This window comes from Protobothrops mucrosquamatus, unplaced genomic scaffold (assembly GCF_001527695.2).
Source record: "Protobothrops mucrosquamatus isolate PMUCROS unplaced genomic scaffold, P.Mucros_1.0 scaffold1493, whole genome shotgun sequence".
Taxonomy (NCBI): Eukaryota; Metazoa; Chordata; class Lepidosauria; order Squamata; family Viperidae; genus Protobothrops; species Protobothrops mucrosquamatus.
In genome coordinates this window covers 167,552-191,648 of record NW_015387668.1, presented here as the reverse complement: position 1 = coordinate 191,648, position 24,097 = coordinate 167,552, and the positions used below count along the sequence as shown (strand labels likewise).

At 36.7% G+C, this 24,097-nt stretch overlaps 1 protein-coding gene across 1 annotated transcript in view; it reads left to right on the top strand.

Moving 5' to 3' along the window:
• The first annotated feature begins 444 nt into the window (after nucleotides 1–444).
• Nucleotides 445–24,097, top strand: part of LOC107293065 (voltage-dependent T-type calcium channel subunit alpha-1I-like) — a 38,267-nt gene continuing 14,614 nt past the window's right edge. The window contains exons 1-9 of the mRNA XM_015822198.1: nucleotides 445–564; nucleotides 2,668–2,757; nucleotides 8,245–8,437; nucleotides 9,507–9,658; nucleotides 12,685–12,794; nucleotides 13,603–13,736; nucleotides 15,740–15,810; nucleotides 20,995–21,073; nucleotides 23,318–23,439. Of these exons, the coding sequence (XP_015677684.1) occupies nucleotides 508–564; nucleotides 2,668–2,757; nucleotides 8,245–8,437; nucleotides 9,507–9,658; nucleotides 12,685–12,794; nucleotides 13,603–13,736; nucleotides 15,740–15,810; nucleotides 20,995–21,073; nucleotides 23,318–23,439 (1,008 nt within the window). The 5' untranslated portion in view covers nucleotides 445–507. The remainder of the gene's footprint in view (nucleotides 565–2,667; nucleotides 2,758–8,244; nucleotides 8,438–9,506; nucleotides 9,659–12,684; nucleotides 12,795–13,602; nucleotides 13,737–15,739; nucleotides 15,811–20,994; nucleotides 21,074–23,317; nucleotides 23,440–24,097) is intronic.

Below are 24,097 nucleotides of genomic sequence, written 5' to 3'. Positions count from 1 at the left end.
CCTTCTTTTTTTATAATCCATGATCCCTTAATTTAGGGTAGAGTTGGGGCAATTGGATGGAGCCGAGCATTTACTGGCTGAATGCAGTGGTGGGATTCAGCCAGTTCATACCACTTCGTCAGAACTGGTAGCTAATTTTTTGTTGCCCAGACCCAGAATGGACTTCCGGAAGCAGCATCTACACAGAGAATCGGTTGTTCTCATATTTGAATTCCACCACTAGCTGGATGCCCTTCCTGACACAATGCAGAGTTCACAGCAGATATTTTTTTCTTTGCACTCTAGGAGAGAAACATTTGTCACTACCTAGGACTGAACTCTCAACCTTCCAAGTGGGAGGCGAGAGTCTTCACCATTAGGTCACCATGCTGCTCATATAGCACCAATCTCTTGTCCTTTTATTCTTGCAATGTCTGACAAAATCCCTTTTTCTTATAGCTTTTCAAAGGAAAATTCTACCATTGCCTGGGTGTTGATATACGAAATATCACAAATAGGTCTGACTGCATGGCTGCCAATTACAAATGGGTACATCACAAATACAACTTTGATAATCTGGGCCAGGTAAATATAGAATCCTCCAAAGTATATTAGACCTACTTAAGAGTTATATGTAGCAGGACTATACCTCCAAATATTTAGATGCCTTCACAAATTCCTAATCATAGTATTACTTTGCTTAGGTTATCTTCAAATTATTTCTTGTTACATTGGTACAAAATGAGTGTGCTTGCTAGTTAATCAGAATGAGAAAGAAGCATTGTTAAATACTTCTCTTTAGTTTCAGTAGAAAATATTTATGTAGGTGTTTATTATGTTAATTTTCATACAATCCTTCAGCCACATTTTTCCTTGGTCAAAATACAATACAATAATCAATATTTCTGTTATTAAAAGAATATAGCAATCCAGTTAAATAAAGAACGAACATATTAGAATCATATTGTATGTAGTGGCCATGTAAATAGTGCTTAACTTTGTCTTAAATCAGGATCAAAAAAGTAGTTCTTGATCTATGACTGTTCATTTAATAATGGTTCAAACTTGCAACAGCCTCAGAAAAAGTGTTTTATGACCTGTACTCACATTTACAACCATCGCACCACTTCCGTGGTCATATGATCACAGTTTGGGCTTTTGTCAACCAGCTTGCATTCACGACTGCTTGCAGTCGTGACTTTGTGACTTTTTTTGCCGGTTTATTTTGTTTCTGGCAAAAAACCTCCATTGGGGGGAGCTGGATTCGCTTAACAACCATGTGATTAGCTTTACAATCAGTGTAAAAATGGTTGCAAAATCAGGACTGATCACATAGTGACTCGACAGGAACATATCAACTTAACAATCGTAATTCTCATCTCCATTATGGTCATAAATCAAGGGCCACTTGTACAGCATATTTTAAATACCTTTCAAAAGTTTGTCATATTTTTCATGTAGCAGAATCATAATGCTCTATCATCCATAATTTGTTCTATGCCCAAATCAGCCCAAAAAATATTTTAGTGTAGTTGTGCTTTTCCCCTTTTGTGTTCCCTGGCCCAATTTCCAAGTGATATTAGTAACTGATCCTTTGCTGATGGAGAACTTGACAGCTACTTAAACCCATCTGTGAAGAAAGATGTCACCCATTCTGTGATATCAAATAGGAGCTTGAAGGTGACAGCCTAATTGCAGGTGAAAAACAAACCCTGGTTCTCTTTTTGTTCTTTTGCCTGTTTCCAGGTGATAATATGGAAGCATCAAGGATGTCTTGAAGAGTAAATGTGTCGTTTTCCTTGCATATAGTAGGGTTTATAGGAATAGGCATCATCTCTGACCTCCATGAAGTGCACTTCCTTTTCAGCATAGGGTCTGAATTGTATAAGCAGAAAAGCTAAAACTTACTGCCAAGCCCAAAATCAAGAATGACATATGGTGATTCTTCCAAGTTGAGTACTTTTTTGCTTCACATCTATGGACAAAGTTTTGGCAAACTGCACACTCTACTATCTGCATCTACAATATGTATTTATTTGGTGAATTTTTAGATAGGGGCTATCTTCACCTTCTTTCTTTCACACATAGTTTCTGGACTAAATTGCTTTTTACTCCTCTGGAATGCACCCCCTCCCTCCTAGGAATCCACTCCTTATTACAGTCTATTACATATACATAGTTTGTCCACATCTCTCTGATTTGCTATTTAATTTATCTTATATACTCTGTTTAATTATTGATATTACACTACCTTCAGAAACCTGCTGGCAGTTTTCAAATATAAAAAAATCAATCAGGTGTATGGAAAACAGCTATATGTGAATAACAGGGAAGGACATTGAGAGTTGGTGGTTTAGACAAGATATTAAGAAACACCTTTTTCAGGAAAAGAATTGCTGAGGAATGAACATGGTTGTTCAGGAAAACTGCTGAGTTTTAGGATATAAGGACTTTTAAAAGAATAAACTCTGAGGGTTTTATGTGGGGTGCTTTATATTTCTGATTCCTTTATTTCCCTGTTTGTATGCACAATAAATTAACTCAGAATTCATTACCACCACTATGTTTTCTTAATAGATGTGCTGTGTGGTGTAGTTGGTGAAAAAACTGTACAGAGTACTGCAATTTTTATCTTTTAAAAATGCAAATAAATGGCATAAAACTATGTGACAATCTCATCTATTTCAGGCTTTGATGTCGCTCTTTGTTCTGGCTTCCAAAGATGGCTGGGTTAATATTATGTACAATGGACTAGATGCTGTGGCTGTGGATCAACAGGTAGAGAAGTTACCTCATACTTTCATCTTTCATATTGTTTTGAACTGAACTATTAGGCAGACTGAATGACCTGCCATGCCATGCCATGCCATGCCATGCCGCAATGATTCAGAGAGAGGGAGAGAACACACACACATATGAACTGTATGTATATTATTATGTTGGTCCTTTCCATTCTCTCATTTTGGCATAACTTTTCTAATTTGTTGTGGATACCACTATTATACCAGAAGCAGATTATCTTTCAGGTAACTAACAAGGATAAAATGTCTAATGTTTTTCCTTATTTGTTTGATAAAAATGTGAGATGACCATTGTCTTCTTTATCTCCTAGTGGTCTCTCAGTTGTGGCATATATTTGGGGGTATATGATATGATCTTCTGATTTCTACTCTTTGGCAGTGGTTTCCATCCTAAGAAAATCCTCATAGCTGAACAGCTACAACCTAATGCTTTTCCTGTTCAGTTTATTAATAGGAGACCACTTTCTAAAACAGATGGTGGCTGCATAGGACCAGACAGTCTTGGTGATATATTACACCCACACTGTGATTTCTGTTTGTTCTCTTCACAAAGCAACATGGTTTTATTTCTGACAGGCCTTTTGAAAGAACTATTTACTAGTCTAGTCTCCAAATAGTTATAAGGATGTTTATTTACATTTATAAACAAATGCTTATTTACATAGGGGAATATACAACTATGAACACACATAATGAATTTGGAAAAACTGCATTTTTGACAAAAGAAAAGTTATTTGGTACATTTGAAGACTTTCCAGTCCAAGCATTAATTTGTTTCATATTAATTTGTTTAATGATATGCAATAAATGTACAGCTGTTTATTTCTTATTTTGTTAGAGGGAAGATGTTTAGACATGTTACTACTAGATGGGTGCAGAGCTGGTTGAACAATTGTAACCAATTGTTACATTACCAGCTCCTGTTCAGTCTGGAAGGAAACGTTGGGACCTGTTTTCTTCTATATGATCTGGCTGAGAATTTAGAAAATACAGTAGTCAGATGTGCAGATGACACATGGATGTAGGAGATAACAAAGGAGAGAGGATAGTTTCATGATTTAAGAGGATGTTAACAGGCTGGAACAGTGGGTAGAAACCAGCAAAAAGGACAGGGATAAATACTAGGTCCTTAATTTGGGTAGGAAAAATCAAAGGCCACTGGAACTGATCTTGGTGAATCACAAACTGAACATGAGCTAATAGTGTGATGCAGTTCGCAAAACAAATACTTTAATGATTATATTATTATAATTATATTGTCAGTGTTGATAATATTACTATTGACATGTCTGATCATTTTGACAGTTCTTTCTTTCTTATACTATCCTGTATTTATTTATATGTTCTATTATAAGCAATTTTAAATGGTATGATTGAAGAAGCATAGACGCATTTGTAAGAGATAAATGAAGAACATTATCCCAGGCAACATACATCAACAGAAGTATATAGGTGGTCATTTAATGGCTACTTGTTCATCAACTGTTTCAACTTACAAAGGTGCTGAATGAGTGATACTTATGACTGGTCTTTCAGTTTATGGCCATCACAGCATCACTATCATCATGTGAGAATGATGCAGGCACTGGGCAATTGGCCCAGATTTCTGACCCTCACAGCATCTCATGGCTATATAATTGCGAATTATGTCTTTCCTTACAAGCTTCCTACAAACAAAGTCAATGGGGAAGTCAGCAAGAACTTGGAGGTCACAATCACATGAGGTCATTATATAATGACCTGCCAGTGATTAACTTAATGACAATAACCAGGGACTGCCTTTCCTGGGTCACATCTATCTATCCCAGTGGTGGCGAACCTATGGCACAGGTGCCAGAGGCGGCACTCAGAGCCTTCTCTGTGGGCACACGCACCATCGCCCCAGTCCTAGGCCTTCAGCTGGGTTTTATAAAACCTTTTCGCTTTAAGCCTCCGCCACCATGTGCAAAAAAAAAAAAAGGTTCCATCAGTCAATTTCAATTTCTCACGGGAAAAAAAAGATCTTGCAAAGTTGGAATTGATTGATTGAACTTTTTAGTCCCACCCAGTCTGCCATTACCCAATTGGCCATGCCCACCCAATTGGCAACACCCAGCCAATGGGCCACACCCATCTGGCACTCAACGATGCATAAGTGGGTTTTGGGTTGCAGTTTGGGCACTCAGTCTCTAAAAGGTTCGCCATCACTGATCTATCCCATCAGGTCTGGCAGAAAGAGCATATAATGGGTCCTATCCACAAAGGAATGTCATCTGTCAGGATCCAGGATCCAGCCTTTTCTGCCACCTCCTGGATCCTGTCAGATGCTGCCTGCCCTTTGGAACATCTTCCCCCTGAGATGAGATTGACCCTGACTTTGGCCTTCTGGAAGAGCCTGATGATGTGGTCTGGGGATCTGGTGATATTGGTGGAGAACCCACTAAGTGGTTGTGTGGTTAGGAAAATAAATTGTGCTCTCCAGCAGATATTTTTTTTACAGTTTTAATAGTTTTTTATTGTTTGTTGTGTTTTAATGGCTTTTGTGATTATACTTTTTGGTTGTGTTTTGTTTTTGTTTTGTATTTTTAACATTGTAAGCCCCCTGAAATAAGACAAGTGAGATACAAAGCTATGCAAATTTAACCAACAAATGAATAATTACTTTTCCGAGCTACCCAGCTTTGCTACACCAAGTCAACAATATAAAAATATACTCTTTTATATTGTAAGCAAATTCCTTTTAAAAGAGTTTAGGAATATTCTTCAAAAAGTTCACAGATCTGCAAAACCAATCTGGCTTGACTTTTAAAATCTATTTAATCTAGGAGGGATTATAGAATGAGAAAAGTAAATATAGTTAATTGTACTGCAATTGGTCTCTAGTAACAACTTGCAGTTCTTTCAAGTATAGCCCTGTAATTTCCTTTATCCCCATCATCTACTTAATCCTTTGTGTTTTCCTTCCACTTCCCCATTCTCCCACTTCTGCATTCTCCCCAATCAGGATTATTTATTCCTCTCCATTATCTGCTTGCATCACTTGGCCATGTATATCATTTCTATTTGCTGACAATTGCATCAAGGGAACAATCAGTTTTTATTAGATCCAGGATTGATTGATTCTTACTGTCATCTGTGGTGTTCTTAGTAACTGTCTCCAGATCCATTATTTGAAAGCATCTGTCTTTTTCCCTTGCTTTTTCTCCATGTCCAGAAATATCTTTGAACTTGTAATAATTTGTCATTGCCTTTCTTCTTAGAGTGAAACCCTTTTTATTTCTCCAGCATCCTGTTCAGCATTATTGTTAATATTCCATATTCTCATATTATCTACAAAATTAAACGCCTTGCTAAATTAATAAGACAAAGAGAAACCTTAGATTCACTATTATCTATCTTAAGTTCTGTATTTAACCTTGTGTCTATGCTTTGCTGTATTCTTCTGTGTAAATTATTAAACATAAATATTCTTCTCTGAGGAATTAGTTCTTTCAATAATCTGCAATAGTCTTTTGCATTTCTCCTGGTTGGTATGTATTTTCCAATCTGTAAGCCATGTAGCCTTTCTAGTCTGTAGGCCATGCAGTATGAGTTGCTGTAGAGTTGTGATTAACTCTTCTCCTTCAGAGAGGAATATTCAGGGGATATTTTTTTCTCTGTCTGGAGCTCTCCTGATTGGCATTGTTTTGTTACCTCTTGTATCTCACTTTTTAGTATAGTTGTTTTCTTGGCAAGATTTGAAAAGTATTTTGCCATTGCCTACTTTCTAAGGCTGAGAGAATGTGACTAGCCCAAGGTTATCCCCCTGGCTTTATGCCTAAGGCTGGTCTAAAACTCAGTCTTCCAATTTCTAGTCTGGTGCTGCACTGAACTGGGTCTCCAACAGACTGACTCAATATTCCAATAGCTTATTCTTTTTCCCTTTGAAATTGGAAAATTCGGGAATTGTTTTCACTACTGTTTCCAAGATATTTCTTATCTCTTTCCAGAGAGATAATAATTTGTTCTTAAATTCACTTTAACATAATTTAGCATACTGAATCTGATGTTTATATTGATCCTGTACTCTGAGTGTATGTCCTTCTGATCAATTTTTGCTGGCAGTCTATTCCCTTTCTAACTTCAGTCTGTATATTTTATACTGTAAATTCACAATTTGCATCTGGAAAAGCCCTATTGATTGAATTGTGATTCTCCATCTTACATTTCCTATTGATTTCAGTTGACTTGACTCCAGTATTGTCCATCTGGTAATGCTCATGCATAAAGTCTCTGTTTATGTTGTTTGAAGCATGTGTTAGCAGTAAACAAAGAATAATCTCCACAAAATTCAATTTACCTATCTCCTTAATATTGCATTTGCCCTGTCCAATTTTTTCTGTAATTCCAGATTGTTTTTTGTTTCTCTAACTTTGCATTCCAAGGACCTATTAGTAATAATCTAGTTTTCCTTATGCTGCATTCTCCCCTCACTCCCAGTTTCCCTACCCGCCCATCTTTTATTCTCAAATCTCTGTATTCTCATTGTTTTCTTTTTCATTGTTTATTCTATTGTTCCATTACTTTGCTACTGTTCTGTTTACACTTCTTTTCATTTTTTCCTGTTTTTATTGTTATGTACTGCCTAGAAGCACATACCTGAGGGTGTCTTCCTTTCCCTCTCTCTGAATAATATATTGTGTAATCATATGACATAAAGTGGTCTATTCATTCATTCCTAAAACATCCTGTTTGGTATACTATCCCCACTCTGACGATTTCACATTGTCCTTGATTTATGCATCTCACATTCCTTGTTCTATGGAGATCATGTGACTGTGGGACATTGCAACATTATAAATGACAGCCAGTCTCCAATCACCAAACTGTGATCACATGACCACAGGGACACTGCAATGGTCATAAGTATAAGGAACCATCATAAGTAGGGCCTCATTCAGTGCCATCATAATTTTGAATACTCACTAAACAACTGGATGTTAAATGAGGACTACCTGTATGCCTTCATAAAATGGCAAACTACTTTTTCAGTACTGGCATCATCAATGCCAAACGTCCTTGCAATTTGGTCACATAATCATCTCCATATCACACACATGAAAGTTCAAGCTTTCTCCATCATATTTAGAGGACATTTTAATAAATATTTCAGCTATATCTAAATAGTTGTTTAGCAACAATTGCAGAAATGGTTTGCCTTTCTTCTGGTTAGATTTTGGAGTTCATTCTCAACCACTACGACCAGCAATATATATATATATCCAACATCTGCAGAATATCACATTGATGGAGGCTTACATCAAATATATCTAATGGCTAACGGCAATTCTGTGGAGATTTCAAAGAATCCCATAGAAAGATAACTTTTTTATTTTACAGAATACTTGCTTGCAAATAACAATGCTACCACCTCATTATAAATCTTTTTGTAATGTCAACCTTATTAAACTTAGCTGCTTGTTTTACTTTTTTATTTACATTCCAGCCAGTGACCAACAACAACCCTTGGATGCTACTTTACTTCATTTCTTTCTTACTCATCGTCAGCTTCTTCGTGCTCAACATGTTTGTAGGGGTGGTGGTGGAGAATTTTCACAAGTGTCGGCAACACCAAGAAGCCGAAGAGGCCCGGAGGCGGGAAGAAAAGCGTTTGAGGCGCCTGGAGAAGAAGCGTAGGAGTAAGGAACAACCTAAGTGGTCTTTTTGTTTGTTTGTAGGCCAAGGTTTTCTGAGACAAATTTTATTTCACTATAAACCTGATGTACATGTGTATATATTAGAACCATGTGTTGGGAATTTGCTGAGGTGCTGCCAAACTGAGCTTTTCCTTTCTTCATCTCAAGGAAGGAACTATTTATTTTCTGTTGGGCTCTGAAAGCTGCAGACCTTTTTACAACTTTAATAGACTTTGTTTTAGTGCATTTCCACACTAGGAATTTATTGCGGTATCTTAGTTCATCCAATCTTTGTTGTGTCAAGATAACAGCAATGAGGATGGATTCTCTTCAACAAAGAGAGCTGGGTGATACTACACTATGCTATGCTATGCTATGAAGACATTCTAAAGCACTAGTAGGAAAATGGCCTAACTCAGCAGTTTTAAGTAAATAAAGCTCCTTGCTTTAAAAGGGAAGTGTGACCTTAATTAACTCAACCTTACCTCACTAACTTTTCCCTTCCTGTTCATCTTAAAGATTTGTTTGAATGCACCTCGTTCCTGTAACAATGTTGCTCCCTTTATTTTCCCCTTCCCTTAGATTTACTCTTGAGTCTAAACCAGTGTTTCTTAACCTTGACAATTTTAAGGCATGTGGACTTCAACTCCCAGAATTCCACAGCCAGCAATGCTGGCTGTGGAATTCTGGGACTTGAAGTCCACATGCCTTAAAATTGTCAAGGTTGAGAAACACTGGTCTAAATGTTTCAGAGTTCTCCTCTTTTTCTTCCTTTCTGCTATTTACCTTCCTTTTTGTTTTCTTCCCTTCCCTTCCTTTTATTATATTTCTGTAATATTGCTTCCTATTTTCCTTTCCTTAATTATTGTTCCTTTTTTCTTTCATTTCTTTTCCTTTCTTCTTCCCCTTTTCTTTCAATTCCCTCTGTATGTGCCTCTCTCTCGCTCGCTCTCTCTTTCTCACATGCACACACACGCACACGCACGCACACACGCACACATACACACATGTCCTAATCTGAACTCCCTCTTTTCTACCTTTTTTCTGATTTGCTCTCTCACCTCCATTGAAGAAGCACAGCGCTTGCCGTACTATGCTACCTACTGCCCTGTCCGCCTCCTCATCCATTCAGTCTGCACCAGCCACTACTTGGACATCTTTATCACCTTTATAATCTGCCTCAACGTTGTCACCATGTCTTTGGAGCACTACAACCAACCAGTGGTGAGTTCAAGAAACTATTTTTTTTATTGCCTCTATGCCCTTTTTTCTTTCTCTTTATTCTACATTAAAAGAACTCCTGCTGACAAAACATAAAATCAGAGATCTTGACAGTTAGTAGGAAAACTTGGCAGTGCTTAGAAAGTTATTCAGCAAAAAAAATTTCTTGTCTCAGATGTGTTACAGAGAAGTACTACCTAGAAAGAAAGCAAGTTCCTTCATAGTTGCCAAATATATTTTTTCTCCGTTACCCAATTCATTAAATTATCTTGATTACCATTTGCACCTGATCTGGCCTAGCAATGCGGAAGAAATTATGTATTTTGCATTTTCAGGTGAATTGAGGTGAGGAAAGCCCCCAATCAAAAATTCGGTCAAATTCGGTCAAAACAGAGTCCTATGCAAGCATGGGGCTAACTGGTCCCATGAGATTTCCCTTCCCTTTTAAACTTTTAAATTATTCTGATTTTAATGTTTAATTTTATTGATATTGTATACTGTCCAGAACCCCTTTCTCTCTGGGAGATGAGTGGTTAAGAAATATAAAATATAAATAAATATATTTATTTAAATCATATCCTTCCTCCCAACCTCCCCATGAATGAAAAAAATTATACTTGGATAATTGCACTTATTTAAAGTTTTGGATGCAGTTTCTTGATCAATAACTCCACACCACAACCACAACCAAATGTCTGCATTAGGGAGAAGTAAACAAAAGTGTATGTGTGTGTGTGTATGACAAATATGTATATAAACTTTTATTTGATACTTATATGAATAAATTTAAAACAGTCTAAAGAAATATATGAATACTTGTATAAATATTGCAAGATATCTGCACCATTATAAAAATGATGCAAATTTAATACCAAATACCATTATCTGTTAGCATTGAAATGTTTGCATTGCAGCACATAGGGTAAGATATATTTCTTAATTGCTATCTTTTGTCCCACAGAGCTACAAATTCAGGAAAGTACATCATCTAGTGGGGAATTATCTGGGAGATCTTTTATATAGCATCTTTCTAAATCTTCTGTTGACCTTGTAAGAAATCACAGGAGCAAATGTATATTCCTGGGCCTAGCATTCTTTAGTTTATGCGCCATAGTTTATTATCTCCTTCCTTATTAAATCCATCAAATTTTTAACCATGGAAGACAAATGTTTTTACCTTCCTGTCACAGCATTTTTTTAGTGGAATGCTTATAAAAAGCTTTAATTATCCAATCCTTTGGGGTGAGCTTCAATAGCTTCATACAAGTTGACTATCTTTGAAAAAAATCCTCCAAATGCTATAGAGAATGAAGTTCTCTTCAGATAGATTTTCTCTTTGGGAATGCAATACGACTCATTTGCAGCTGAATATGATGAATTCTCATTCATCAATTTTTGTGTAATCTGCATAATAACAGATGTAATTTGCACAGAACTGTACCTAATGTGCTAACCATAAGCCTTCCAGATGTGTCACTGAAACATTGGAATTCCTATCCTTCTTTCCTTTTACAACACATAATGATCTGGAAAACGATACTACTTGGCCAAATCTGGCACGCATTCTATTTTATGTTTTTTTTTCTAGTTCTTTCATATTAATGAGAATATCAAAAATGAAATTGAGGCCTCCCTGAGAATTAGTGGATACCATCTTCTTTAATCGCCATTATCCTCTCTTCTATTATACCTAGAAATTATTTAATACTACAGTCCTTTGACAGAATCTCTATTGAATTTAATGAATAACATTGGGTGAATGGTCACCAAATAGTTTGCCAAACATTAGAATGCCAGCATAGAAAAGGGTATCTATTCCATTAGCTGTGATAAATTGAAACTACTGATTAATACTTTGAAAATCCTTGAACAAATATCTCCTCACAGTTTATTCTTCCACTTAAAGAGAAAAAACATACATCAAACTTAAAAGCCATGTACAGTACATAGTAATTTTAACTACAACTCTGCACAAGTATGGTATGGGGGATATGCTACTGTTTTTTGTAAAAAGAATAAAGACTAGCGATCCTTCATGGAAATTTGCCAAAAAGGAACAATGAAGAAAGTATTAAAACAATAAAGGTACCCTATGTCAGACAATTCTATTCATATCAAGAATTGTCTGACATAGGGTATCAGTGTTCAAAGATTTTGGCCACCCTGGCTGCTGCTGTACCTGTTGCTGATTGTTCTCTATCCATGCTGGGGGAGATGAAAAGTGGAATTCCAAACTGTCTTTCCAAACTCACCACCATTTAATTATGTACATGTAAAGATTAGCATTAACACAATTCCATGGCAGCAGTCTTTCCCTCCTGCAGTAACAACTGACAGTGGTGAGCCTGAACTCTTTCATGCCGTCATCTTAATTATGCTAGTTCTAACAGCAGTGTATGCACATTAGGAATGGCAGGATGACAGCACTGATGAGTTCAGGTGCATTGCTCACAGCTCTGTGTGCAACATTATTGCTTTCATTGTCATGGCATCTTTATATCTGAGCAGCTTAACCACCTGAAAATAAATCAGTGGCCCCTCAAGGGCAGGCAATCTCCCAAGATCTGAAGCCAGGTCTGATTACTCATCCTCCTAGCATCAGACCTAATGTTGATTGTCTTTTCCTTATCCTCCTTTCAAGCATAAGGTGAGACACTATATTGTTATTCTCATGCAACTTGCACAGTACTTTCATCCAACCTTTTCAGTATTTTAAAAATAGGATAAACTGTTTTCCTGCTCTGAGTTGGCAGAAAGATGTCATTTGCACAAAGACCAACCAGGCAATGCTGCCCCCAACTCTGTTCCATTGGGGCAAAGAGAAAGTTGGTATTTATCCTAGAAACTACCAAGGAGAACTATGAATGTGTGGGATCTGTTGCAAACTGAGAATTTAATTGGAATGTAACAAGAATTTTTTTAAAAAGAGAATGCACTTCCATATTTTCATCTTGTTTCTTTACCAGCTACAGACCATATCAGTCCCAGAACTTTATGTTAGTAATATTTCCATTTCCTCTTATTCGTAGTCCCTGGAAACTGCTCTTAAGTATTGCAACTACATGTTTACTACAGTCTTTGTTTTGGAAGCAGTTTTGAAGCTTGTGGCCTTTGGACTGAGACGCTTTTTTAAAGACAGGTGAGTTGGAATGAAGATGATATCTGGGGGAATCAGATGATCAGAAATTATGCATGTATACTTTAATTGTTGCAACTATACAATATTATATTTAAAACTAAGAAACACATTCCCAATGTCTTCTTGTAGAGAGTAATGGTGTACCAGGATTTGAAAGTCCCACTAACACCACTAAGTAGAAATCAGCAGACATTGTTTCAGTATTTCATGGAGATAACTGAAGAGATTTCCATAAATCATTCCTTTTCTTTTTTTCATATTCAGGATTCTGTAATCAAAATTATTATGTGTTATTGAATAAGTGGTAGAAGAACAATCAGTAATCCATATGATCATGTTTTTACAAAGCATTGCTTTAAAATTAAAATATAAACAAGGATAAATACTGCTTTGTTCATTAGAATTCACTATTGTTTCATTTTATTTGGTCAGTCTTTTTATCTTAATAAATGTTCACAAAGTTTCTGCCCAGGTAAAATACTCAATTTTACAGTAGACTAATCATCGATCTAGTTCAGTATGAAATATCTTCATCTATCATTAAAAAACATACCCATAAAGATGAACTTCCTCAAAATATATTGAGCACCAAAATAAAGGATATGAATTAAACTATTTAAGGATATTAAATTAAACTAATAAGCATATTTATTTCAATTTTTAAAAGTGGCTTACTTGATTAATGGAATATTCTAAATAACCTATTCATAACCTGGTTTAGATTTTTTGGGGGGAAAATAAAGAAATAACTGGATTCCATCTTTCATTAAGGCAGAAAAGGTGTCTTATTTTCTTCAATTTCTTAAAGGTGGAACCAGCTGGATCTAGCTATTGTTCTGCTCTCAGTCATGGGAATTACTCTGGAAGAGATTGAAATCAATGCTGCCCTTCCAATCAATCCCACCATTATCCGCATCATGAGAGTGCTTCGTATTGCCCGAGGTAAGAGGAATAAGAATAACCTGACTTATAGCTATGTTTTGGGGAACAATCCATCAGCAGAAGGATAGCACTGAGATCCTGATGTTTATGTCATTAGTTAGTATCTGCCTGGCTGATTTGATCTGGCAGGGCTAGTGTACACAAGTTCCATCAATTAAACAATACCATTTTTTTGGACCCCAGAAGTTTGCCTTCTCTGTAACAGTGCCTATCCTCTGAAATGAGGTTTTGCTGAACTTCAAATGGCCTCCACCCTACTGGTATTTCAAAGGGCCCTGAAGATATGGCTCTTTACCCAGGCCTTTGATGAGGATCACTGATACCCATTTTCTTTCTTTTCCTGCTCCTATCTGGGTTTGGTTTTTTTTTTATCTGAACTCTTTCTCTCTTTTTGCTCTGTGTTGCTTTGTTTCTTGCTTTTAAATGTTTTTAACAATTTCTAAAGTGCACAGAGTTGTTGGCTGTTATTTCCTGTATATAAACAAAAATTGTGCAGACACAGCCATCCAGCTTGATTATATAATGTGGTTGGATTCATACTTCTTAATCTGATAAAATGGGTTGAATTGCTGAATAAATAAATCATGTTAGGGCTTAACACAATGGCATTGTTCAACAATATACTGAGGAAATGCCATAAATTACCATAACTAGATCAAGAGGCTCTTCAGTCACTCATGTCTTAGTCACCTCACAGCTTGACTATTGCAATGCACTCTGTTGTGACTTAAGACCACTTAGAAATTTATACTGGTCATGAATGCAGCGGTACAGGCAGTGATGGACTTGCCTTGATATGCTTGTGTGTCAATTCTGCTCTGCAAGCTGTCCTGGTTGCTGATCTGCTTCAATTTATGTTGCTGGTTATAGACCTATAAAGCCTTACATGGCCTAGGGACTAGCTGTTTGAGGAACTGTCTATCTCAGTGGTGGGATTCAGCCAGTTCGGCAGAACCAGTAGCTAATTTTTTGTTGCCCAGGTCCAGAATGGACTTCTGGAAGTGGCATCCACACAGAGAACCAGTTGTTCACATATTTGAATCCCACCATTGGTCTATCTCCCATGATATCTGGATAGCCAATATGAACTGATAGGGTTTGTGCTTCAGGTCACTTCAACAACATCATCTTTTGGGAGCCAGGAAGTGTGGCTTCTCTGTCATGGCTTCTGCCATCTGGATTGAAATTCCCCTACAATTCGGCTGACTCCCACCCTAATAGCATTCCAGGGAGATCTGCCTCTTTTCCCAAGCCTTGGATTAAGATGGCTGGAGTCCCTTGTGAGTCTTGTTGTTGACTGGATTTGCCATCTTGTGTTTTATCTGATTTTATTTTCTTTGTTACATTGTGACCCAGCCAGGGTTGTTTGGAATTGGGTGACATCTAAATTGAATAAATTCAGTTCTATTCAACCTCATTTTTGTATTGTATTTTATTTTATTGTATTGAATTGTATTGTATTGTATTTTGAGCAATAGTTTACATAAAGAGGAAAAGAGCTAAACAAATAATTATTTATTTATGTATTTATTCAGTTTTTATAGCTGTCATCTTAGTCAATGACTCTGGGTTGCTTACAATTCAAAAAATATATTACAATAAAGACATTAAAACATTTTAAAACAATAAAAAACATCTGCAATAAATATACATATCAGCCGAGATACTTAGCTAGTTAACAGCCAGAAAGTGGGGCTCTTGGCATATTCTGCACCCATTTAGTTCCTTATCCATGACTCCCTACATAGACTGAGTACAATTTCTAATTACCACTAGTTAGAATCTGAAGCAAAAAGGTAATTTTAGATTCAAATTTTTGTTAGCTCTAACATAATGCTGTACGTTTCAAATTGACCACAGATATTTATATATATTCATGTCTACATTCAGTAGAGGATATCCCAACAACAGAATTAATCTTTGATCTGCTGCTCCAGAGAAAAACAAAACAGTATTTGTTTCCCCAGCAATAAGTTACCGCTTGCCTTGCTTTCTCTTGATAGTTTTGAAACTTTTGAAGATGGCAACTGGGATGAGAGCTTTATTGGACACTGTAGTACAAGCTCTGCCACAGGTAAGAAAAGCTGTTTTTAAGTATAATGCTACATAAATTCTAAAGTTGAAGAATATAAAATACTTAGATCAGAAATTTCTAAGGCTATCCTATGTGAGAGCAGAAGTGGGAAAGAATTTTGTGTACTACATATTACTAAATGAACTGAGTTAATTTGCAGCTATTGGACTAATAAATGGATTAAAATAACCTGTGTTGCATCTCTCGTGCAACCCCTCACACCCTCCCCAGTTTTACCACATCCGTTGCACATCCTATCTGTGCTGTATCTGTCACACATCCCCTGCATCTCTCCAACTGGCACTACACCTCTCAGACATCCCCTCACTCCTTCAAACACCCTCCCTTACCCCCACCTTACCTGTCACGTACCCACTTGCTCCCTCCTCAGCTTCCATTGTGCCTGTTGTGCACCATCTCATTCCTTCCCCCACCCAGCAGCAGCCACTTATCTGCGTGCCAGTCAGGGACTTGCAACTTCCTTCCAGCTTCCCTCTGACTTTGGTTAAGCAATCCAATCACACTTTATGATCTCCTCACTTAGTGACAGAAATTCCAGGCCCAGTTGCTGTCATAGGTCAAGGACTACCTTTAATAGCTTATAAAGCTCTGCCTTACTCTAGTACAAAACCACTTGAAGCAGAGGCCTTTCAACTAGAAACAGATACTTTAAAATCTTATGTAAGTAGTAATGCAGCTGATCCAGCATGCCCGCTACAGGAAGTCCTTGCTTAACATCTGCTTCATTTAGCAATGGTTCAGTTATCATGGTAATAAAAAGTAACTTTACGATATATCCTCACATTTACTACCTCCGCAGGTTTATAAAGCAAAAGAAATCTGAAGTAGGATCATAAGCATTGTTACACTTTCACTTAGCAACCACTTAATTTAATAATCAAATTGCTAGTCCCAGTTGTCACTAAACAAGGACTACCTGCATGGTGATTCAACTAAGCAAATATGCATTAGTTCCAGTCTCTTTCATTCTACAGTTCAGGATAAGAAACTCTATTTAAGTAATTAGCACTTATTCCCTAGATTCTTTGATCTACTTAGGCCTCATTGAACAATGTTTTTACAGCATTAAGTAATTCTGCTGCTATTTTCCTTATTTTGTTTCTCTTTTTCTCTCTTGGGTTGGATGTTGTTTTCATTAAGAGTCCATTGATTTTGTTCTCAAAGTAAATCCTAAAAAAATAAATGATACCTCTTAGTTTTGTGTCATATATTTAAAATTCTCAGAATTTGATTGATTTTTATGATCACCTGCCAGGGAACAGGGGAAAGTTGCTGAGGTCATCATTTTCTCCCTAGAAGCTTTGCCAGTGCTTGCATCCACTATATGCATTTCAATCTACTCAGATAATGAAGTTTAATTCTTCTACCAGATGAGGCAAACTACTAATATTAACTAATGCTGTATTTAAAAAAAAACAGTTTGGTATAGTGGGGATGGCACCAAGCTACAAATTGGGAGACCATGAGTTCTAGTCCTGCCTTAGGCATAAATCCAGCTAGGTCAGGGGTAGGCAACCTCGGCTCTTTTATGACTCATGGACTTCAACTCCCAGAATTCCTGAGTCAGCATAGCTGACTCAGGAATTCTGGGAGTTGAAGTCCATGAGTCATAAAAGAGCCGAGGTTGCCTACCCCTGAGCTAGGTGAACTTTGGCCATCACTTTCTTTCAGCCCTAAGAAAGAGACAATGGCAAACCACTACAAAATCTCTCCCAAAAAATTGCAGGAACTTTCCAGGCAATTGCCAAAGTCAACACTAATTTAAAGGAACCAGAAAAATGCTGCATTTACCTAAAAGAAAGAGAACCTTGAATTTAAGACGATCCTTTTAAAAGAAAAAGTACATATAAAAAGTTTATAAATACAGACAGAAATTCTGAGCAGCATTTGTTTCCTTCACTTTGTCAATCAAGAGTGCTATCTCCAGCTAAAATCAGTTTTAGAGATTCCTTCTCCTCATAAACAAGCACAGGTATAACTGGTTAAGTAAGGAAAGAAAAGAGAAACCAGCCATTTTTAAGGGTTAAAAAATGGTAACATTTACCAAATAAGCAACTGCTCTCAAGCAGTGGTGATGTTTTATTTATTCTTGTCCCAAAGAAAAGAGTTTGTTAGTGAACTTGTCAGATAATGTATCTCTCTGTGCATGAGAGAAAAATAGGACCTTTACTTAACATAAAGTCCTTGTATGATCTTACTTCTTATCTTCAATACAATGCCATACAATGTATTATGCTTCTCTAGTCAGGCACATTTGGGATGTGTTGGGACTCTCTCCCAAAGAGCAGAAATTCTGGCCCATCTGAATGGCACCAAGTAGGTGAAACCTGGTCAATACAGGGCACTAGATCTGGCCTATGAGCATCTAAATGGTCACCGAGTCACTCTTTTTTCATGATGAAAACAGGGACTGCAACACAATTTACAAGTGAGAGAATTGTGTTACAATTTTCTCTAATTCTGAATTGTGAATGTTTAAAAAGAATTATGTTTGATGGAGTAATCATCAAATTACTACCTTCATTTTACACAAGAAACAGTAGTAAGAAATAGTTGCCCACCATCATTTTAAAAATCGTCCTTGAATGATATCAAACTATAAAAGTACATTTCCCAAATGTCTCTGTGAATCACTTCATAGACATGTTGGCTACCTATGACCACACTGCTCACATTACACAATGTTTATTCCACTGTAATGCTGTTAATCATTTCACATAGCAGACAATATATATGTAGCCTAGTTTCCCAAATTTAATGTGTTCGAGATGTTATGGGATTACAAGTCCCCAAATTTTCACTGGCCATGATTGTTGAAATATTGGGAGTTATAGTTCTACTACTAGATCATGAGAGTATCAAGTTGGAAAAGACTATCTGTCCCTTTTTTCCAGGAAGACTTTTAAAAGTGATTTCAATATTATTAAGGGCTGTGGGAGTAGAAATGTGTGATTGCTTTTTTATTGTATGCTATCCAGAGTTGTTGTAGAATTGGATGACCTTGCAAATTTCTAAAAGGGAGGAAAGGACATTGTTCTGAGTAATGTATAAATTTGCATTGCCAAAGAACTGCTATTAGACATAGCAACAGAGTCTCCAAAATCTTTGTGTTGTCTTAAAAACAACTATAGAGCTGGTTTGCAACCATTGTGTTGAAGCCAGGGATTAACTCTTTTCTCCCTTGCTATTCTCCTGCTAAAAAGCATTCACACACCACACACTACACAGCCGCTATTAGCTATGGACTAGATGATCATTAGAAGGTGTGCAGTTACCTATAACTATTATACCTGGATATTTAGAATATGTAGAACCAGTGGCTAATATTGTAGCAGAAAGTGTAGAGAGGGTAGATACCATTTCTGTTGGGGAAATAAAGGAAGGAGACATAGAAAGGCTTAAATCCCTTTTTCTCCAGGACTGCAATTTCAATTCAGATTGTTTCCAACCTTCTTATATAGCATACCATGTTTGTTTTGATTGTCAACTACTAATACTATTTGTATTTATTCTTACTTTATAAACAGAAAAATTCAATTAGCATTTTATATAATGTTATGAATATTATGCATATTAGGTATGCCACTGAAAATAAATCTACAACAGAGCTTAGATTGCTAAATCATGATATAATTTCACTATGTATCTTACTTTCTTTTTTTAAGCAGCAACCACTTGTTTTATACTTCCCAGAATTCTTAGGCAAGATATTTTACTCTTTAGGCTAGTGATATTAGTGCATTGATTATACTTTACATTATTCTATTTTTAGTATTTTATGAATCCAGAAAAATGTAATTTAAATCTTACTAAAAAATTAACTTAATAAAAATACAAAACTACTACAACAGGACCAACATCAAACAGTCAGAGCATCAGAGCAATTATCACAAGGATGGAATCTCAGAGATCATAAAATGCTCTGATTCCACTTCCTGGGAATAAATACAGCATTTATAACCCTTGACTTCCCATTCCTGGGCTCCAGGGAAATCCTCAAGGCTAGGTTTTTCTGACACTGGATAAAAACCATTGTAAAAACTCTTGTTAAATTATCAGCATGTGAAAATTGTGTTTTCTAATGCATGAATCAGCAATTGCTCCAAGAACTCTAAAAAGCACAGTGCCTTACTTCTTTCTAAAACATTTAATAAAATTACATTATAGGCGCTGCAAAGATGAAGCCATAGTTAAGGCTGTGCTATGAGCTTTACTCAAGGCAGCAAAAAAAAAATGTTCTACATTTAAGTGATTAGACTGAATTTTCCAGTTTTGTATATTGACTCTGCAGGGAACAGCCAAATTATCCATAACATTATGCTTCCCTGCAATTTAGAACAAAGCATTTCAAAATTAAATCTCTCTTCCCATCTATCCTCTAACTCCTTTGGTTTATGTCTGTTTGGAGCATGTTCCCATGTGAAAGTGTGTAACCACATGATCTTCAGTTTGTCAACCACAATACCTAGCAGACAGGTACATGTGATGGACTTCTGAAAACTGCATGTTATTCATTTTGGGAAACTGTTTTATAAGAAGCTACTAAGGAAGTCCACCTTTCAAAATAATAATATATTATCAACACATGAAGAGTTCATTTAGCTGTTTATTGCTCGAGCCTATACACAGAAATCTTCTCAGACTGACAGTTTGCATCTGGATAAAACTAGATAAGGTTCAACGGCATTTGGGAGGGATCAGACTTCATCCTCTTGTGCCCATATAGGGATTCCAGACTAATTCCCTGTTTGACTCCTCCTCCTGGCTCATCCAATCTCTCTCCAACATCGATGGGGATAGATCAAAAATTAAATTTGATTTAATTTCATATGAATTTTCATTTACTTATTTTTTCCTTATCACACTAAAACTTAAAATTTGGTAACAACTTTTGATGGACTTTCACCCAAACCTTTTGAGCTGTGTGCACCTCTGGAACCGCTTGTTGTATGTCAAACACAACTTTCAGTGTTGTGTTAAGGTTTTTTTCCAACTTCTTTTAAGCATGATTTGAATTATCTAATTTTATTGTCTGATCCTGATGAACATTTGAACTGCCAATTGTGCTAATTCATGTGTTCAGTCTCTTTTTCTTTTTTTCAACATAGAGTCTTTTCTTGTGGATCCTATGATATATTTGACATTAATTTGATTTACTTACAGGTTGGGAATCTTGGACTCCTCTTCATGCTCCTTTTTTTCATTTATGCTGCTCTAGGAGTAGAGCTTTTTGGCAAACTTGGTAAGTTTTCCAGCATAAAGGTGTGTCATAGAGAAAAACTGGAATTGCTAACACCAATTACATCACACACACTGACACAAAGAGGGAGGAATTACCAAAATTATATGCTAATTTAGAAATAATTCCTATGATTTAAATAGAAATCTAATGCACCTTGAGGGCAGTAATTAGATTACTTACATACATGCATGCCTGCTTGTTCTGCTATCTGGGTGACTATTTGTGGGTAATGTCAAGGGCTCTGCTCTCCTGTCTTGTATATTTTTAAACTGAATTCCAGATGGACAGTCATCCATATCAAACAATCTTCAAATAAAGGATTACCCTTTGTAATTTACAGTTCATGGCTGCCATAAATGGAAAACTCCAATAATATGTTTCACTTTAGCTGAATGATCTGAGTTTATTTCTGATTGTTTTCATCTTATTAAGAAATCTAGCATGACAGGAATTCCTCATGCTTATTGCAGACAATTAGTCTATGCATTTCCATTAATATTGTGCAAGATAGATCATTATTTAATGTCTGCAGGCAATTCGTGTTTTTCTTTCAACTTCTTCAGAGATAGATAATTTTGTTGTCTTAATCTTCAAGGCATGTCTAATATTGAAAAAGAATAGAATTTCTTTTGCCAGTTTTTTTCATCTGTATTTTTTCTTTATAACATCTACTTTCTTCATGTTTTTGTTTTGTCACGTGGTTACAAAGCACTTGTAACATGGGAGATTATTAAGAAGAATTAATTTAAGAAAAATTCATCTCTTTGTCCTTCAAGAGTAGTTTATTTTATTTATTTATTTTTTAATTTTTTTACAGTAATTGAAGTAAACATGTGTATAAGAAACTAAGTACCACTTTGGACTTGGTTGCCTCATTATTTCTCTCTTTCTGTTGAGCTGCTTCTGTCTCCACTCCACTCAACCACATTTTGGCTTGTGCACTGAGAAAGCAGCAACAGAAATAGTTATTTGTTCATCTCTTTGAGTCCTCCAGATCCAGGAGTTACAACATTTCCATATTTGTTCTGAATGGGGTGGCATTACCCCATTCAGACTTGGTGTGCAATCTGGGAGCTCCTGCTTGATGAGCAGGTGGCAACTGTGTCCAGGGCTGCATTTATACAACTGCACCTTATCTGTCATTTGCACTCATTCTTGGACCAGGTGGCCCTACTCATGGTCACTCACACCTTGATCACCTCCCAATTGGTCTATTGCAACACATTCCAAATGGGACTGCTCTTGAAAATCATCTGGAAGCTTCAGTGGGCCCAGAATATAGCAATGCAGGGAGTTATGGACACATCTCATTATGCCAATGTAGACCACTACTCTACAAGCCTAACTGGTTTCTAATAGGCTTCTGGATATGCTTCAAGATGCAGGTTATCACTTTAATACCCTACATGGTATAGGACCAGGTTGAGGACCTCCTTCTCCCAAGAATATCTGTCCACCCCACATTCTCCACAGGGAGGACTTGCTTCAGGTTCCATCTTTTAGATCTTGTCATCTTATGGGATCTAGAAGGCATATCTTTTCTTTAGTTGCTCCTGTTCTTTGGAACAATTTCTCTCCCCCCTCTGTGACATACAACAGGTTCCAGTTTTCCTAACCTTTAGAAAGCTATTAAGATCTTCTGCTAGGCATTTGGAGCCAATTGAGAGTCCCCCCCTTTTGATTATTCTGTTATGTGTTGGTTTTATTTATATGTTATATTGGGTTATTGTTATATGGTGGGTTTTTCCTTTATTGTTTTTATGCTGGACACTGCCCAAAGTCACATTGTTTGACAGCCTTATAAATCTTGAAATAAATTAGAATTTGAATGGAAGTTCAGTCACTTGTTTTGGTCACTCTTCCTAGTGTTAACAATGTGTTTGTTGATTGCACATATGCATTAATAGTTTATTAATTTCAAGGAAACCTATTTTTAATAAGTGGAATCTAAAAACAACAGAGAAATAAATTTTGGAGAAAGAGAGGGATATTGCAAGGCAGATATGTGGAAAATAAGACACATTATTATTTGAAGTCAGCTTGGTGTACATTATAGAATGCATTAGGAAGGAATTGGTGCATTTTGCAAAAATGTAAGGGTATCTTCTCATCCTGGTTCTTTTAGAGGTAATCATATGTTGATTAGGCCATTCTTCTATCTAGGTTTGCATATAAAGATGGGATTAAAATTTATAAACTGCCTTTTCAAACTTATATTTCCATGTTTAAATCCCTTCTTTCCAGTCTGCAATGATGAAAACCCATGTGAAGGAATGAGCCGCCATGCCACCTTTGAGAATTTTGGAATGGCCTTCCTCACACTTTTCCAGGTCTCCACTGGTGACAACTGGAATGGCATTATGAAGGTAATTGAGACATGTTTTGTGCTCTCATGAATAGTGTCCTGAAATGGAAACAGATCTGCATTTATTAAAATCAGGTAAGACAAGTCAGGATTGAAAGAGAAACTATCCAAACTATGACTACAAATGTCTGGCATTACAAGAAGTGTTAGAATGTTATTGATAATGATAGACAGAACCTGGCATGATGCATCTAGCCCCGTGGTGGAGAACCTATGGCACGCGTGCCACAGGTGGCACGCAGAGCCCTCTCTGTGGGCACGCGAGCCGTCGTCCCAGTCCTAGGCCTTCCACTGAGTTTTATAAAACCTTTTTGCTTTAGGCCTCTGCCACCGTGTGGGGAAAAAAAAGGTTCAATCAATCAATCAATTTCAACTTCTCGCGGGAAAAAAAAAGTTCTCGCAAAGTTGGAATTGATTGATTGAACTTTTTAGTCCCACCCAGTCTGCCGTTACCACCGCAGACACCCCCACCCAATGGGCCACGCCCACCCGGCACCCAACGATACATAAGTGGGTTTTGGGTTGCAGTTTAGGCACTCAGTCTCTAAAAGGTTCGCCATCACTAATCTAGCCCATCATTTGGGGGGATGCTATGAATTTTTTGCAATATTTTTAGAGTTTGTACAGAGTGTGAATTCCTGAAGAGGCATGAGGGAAGG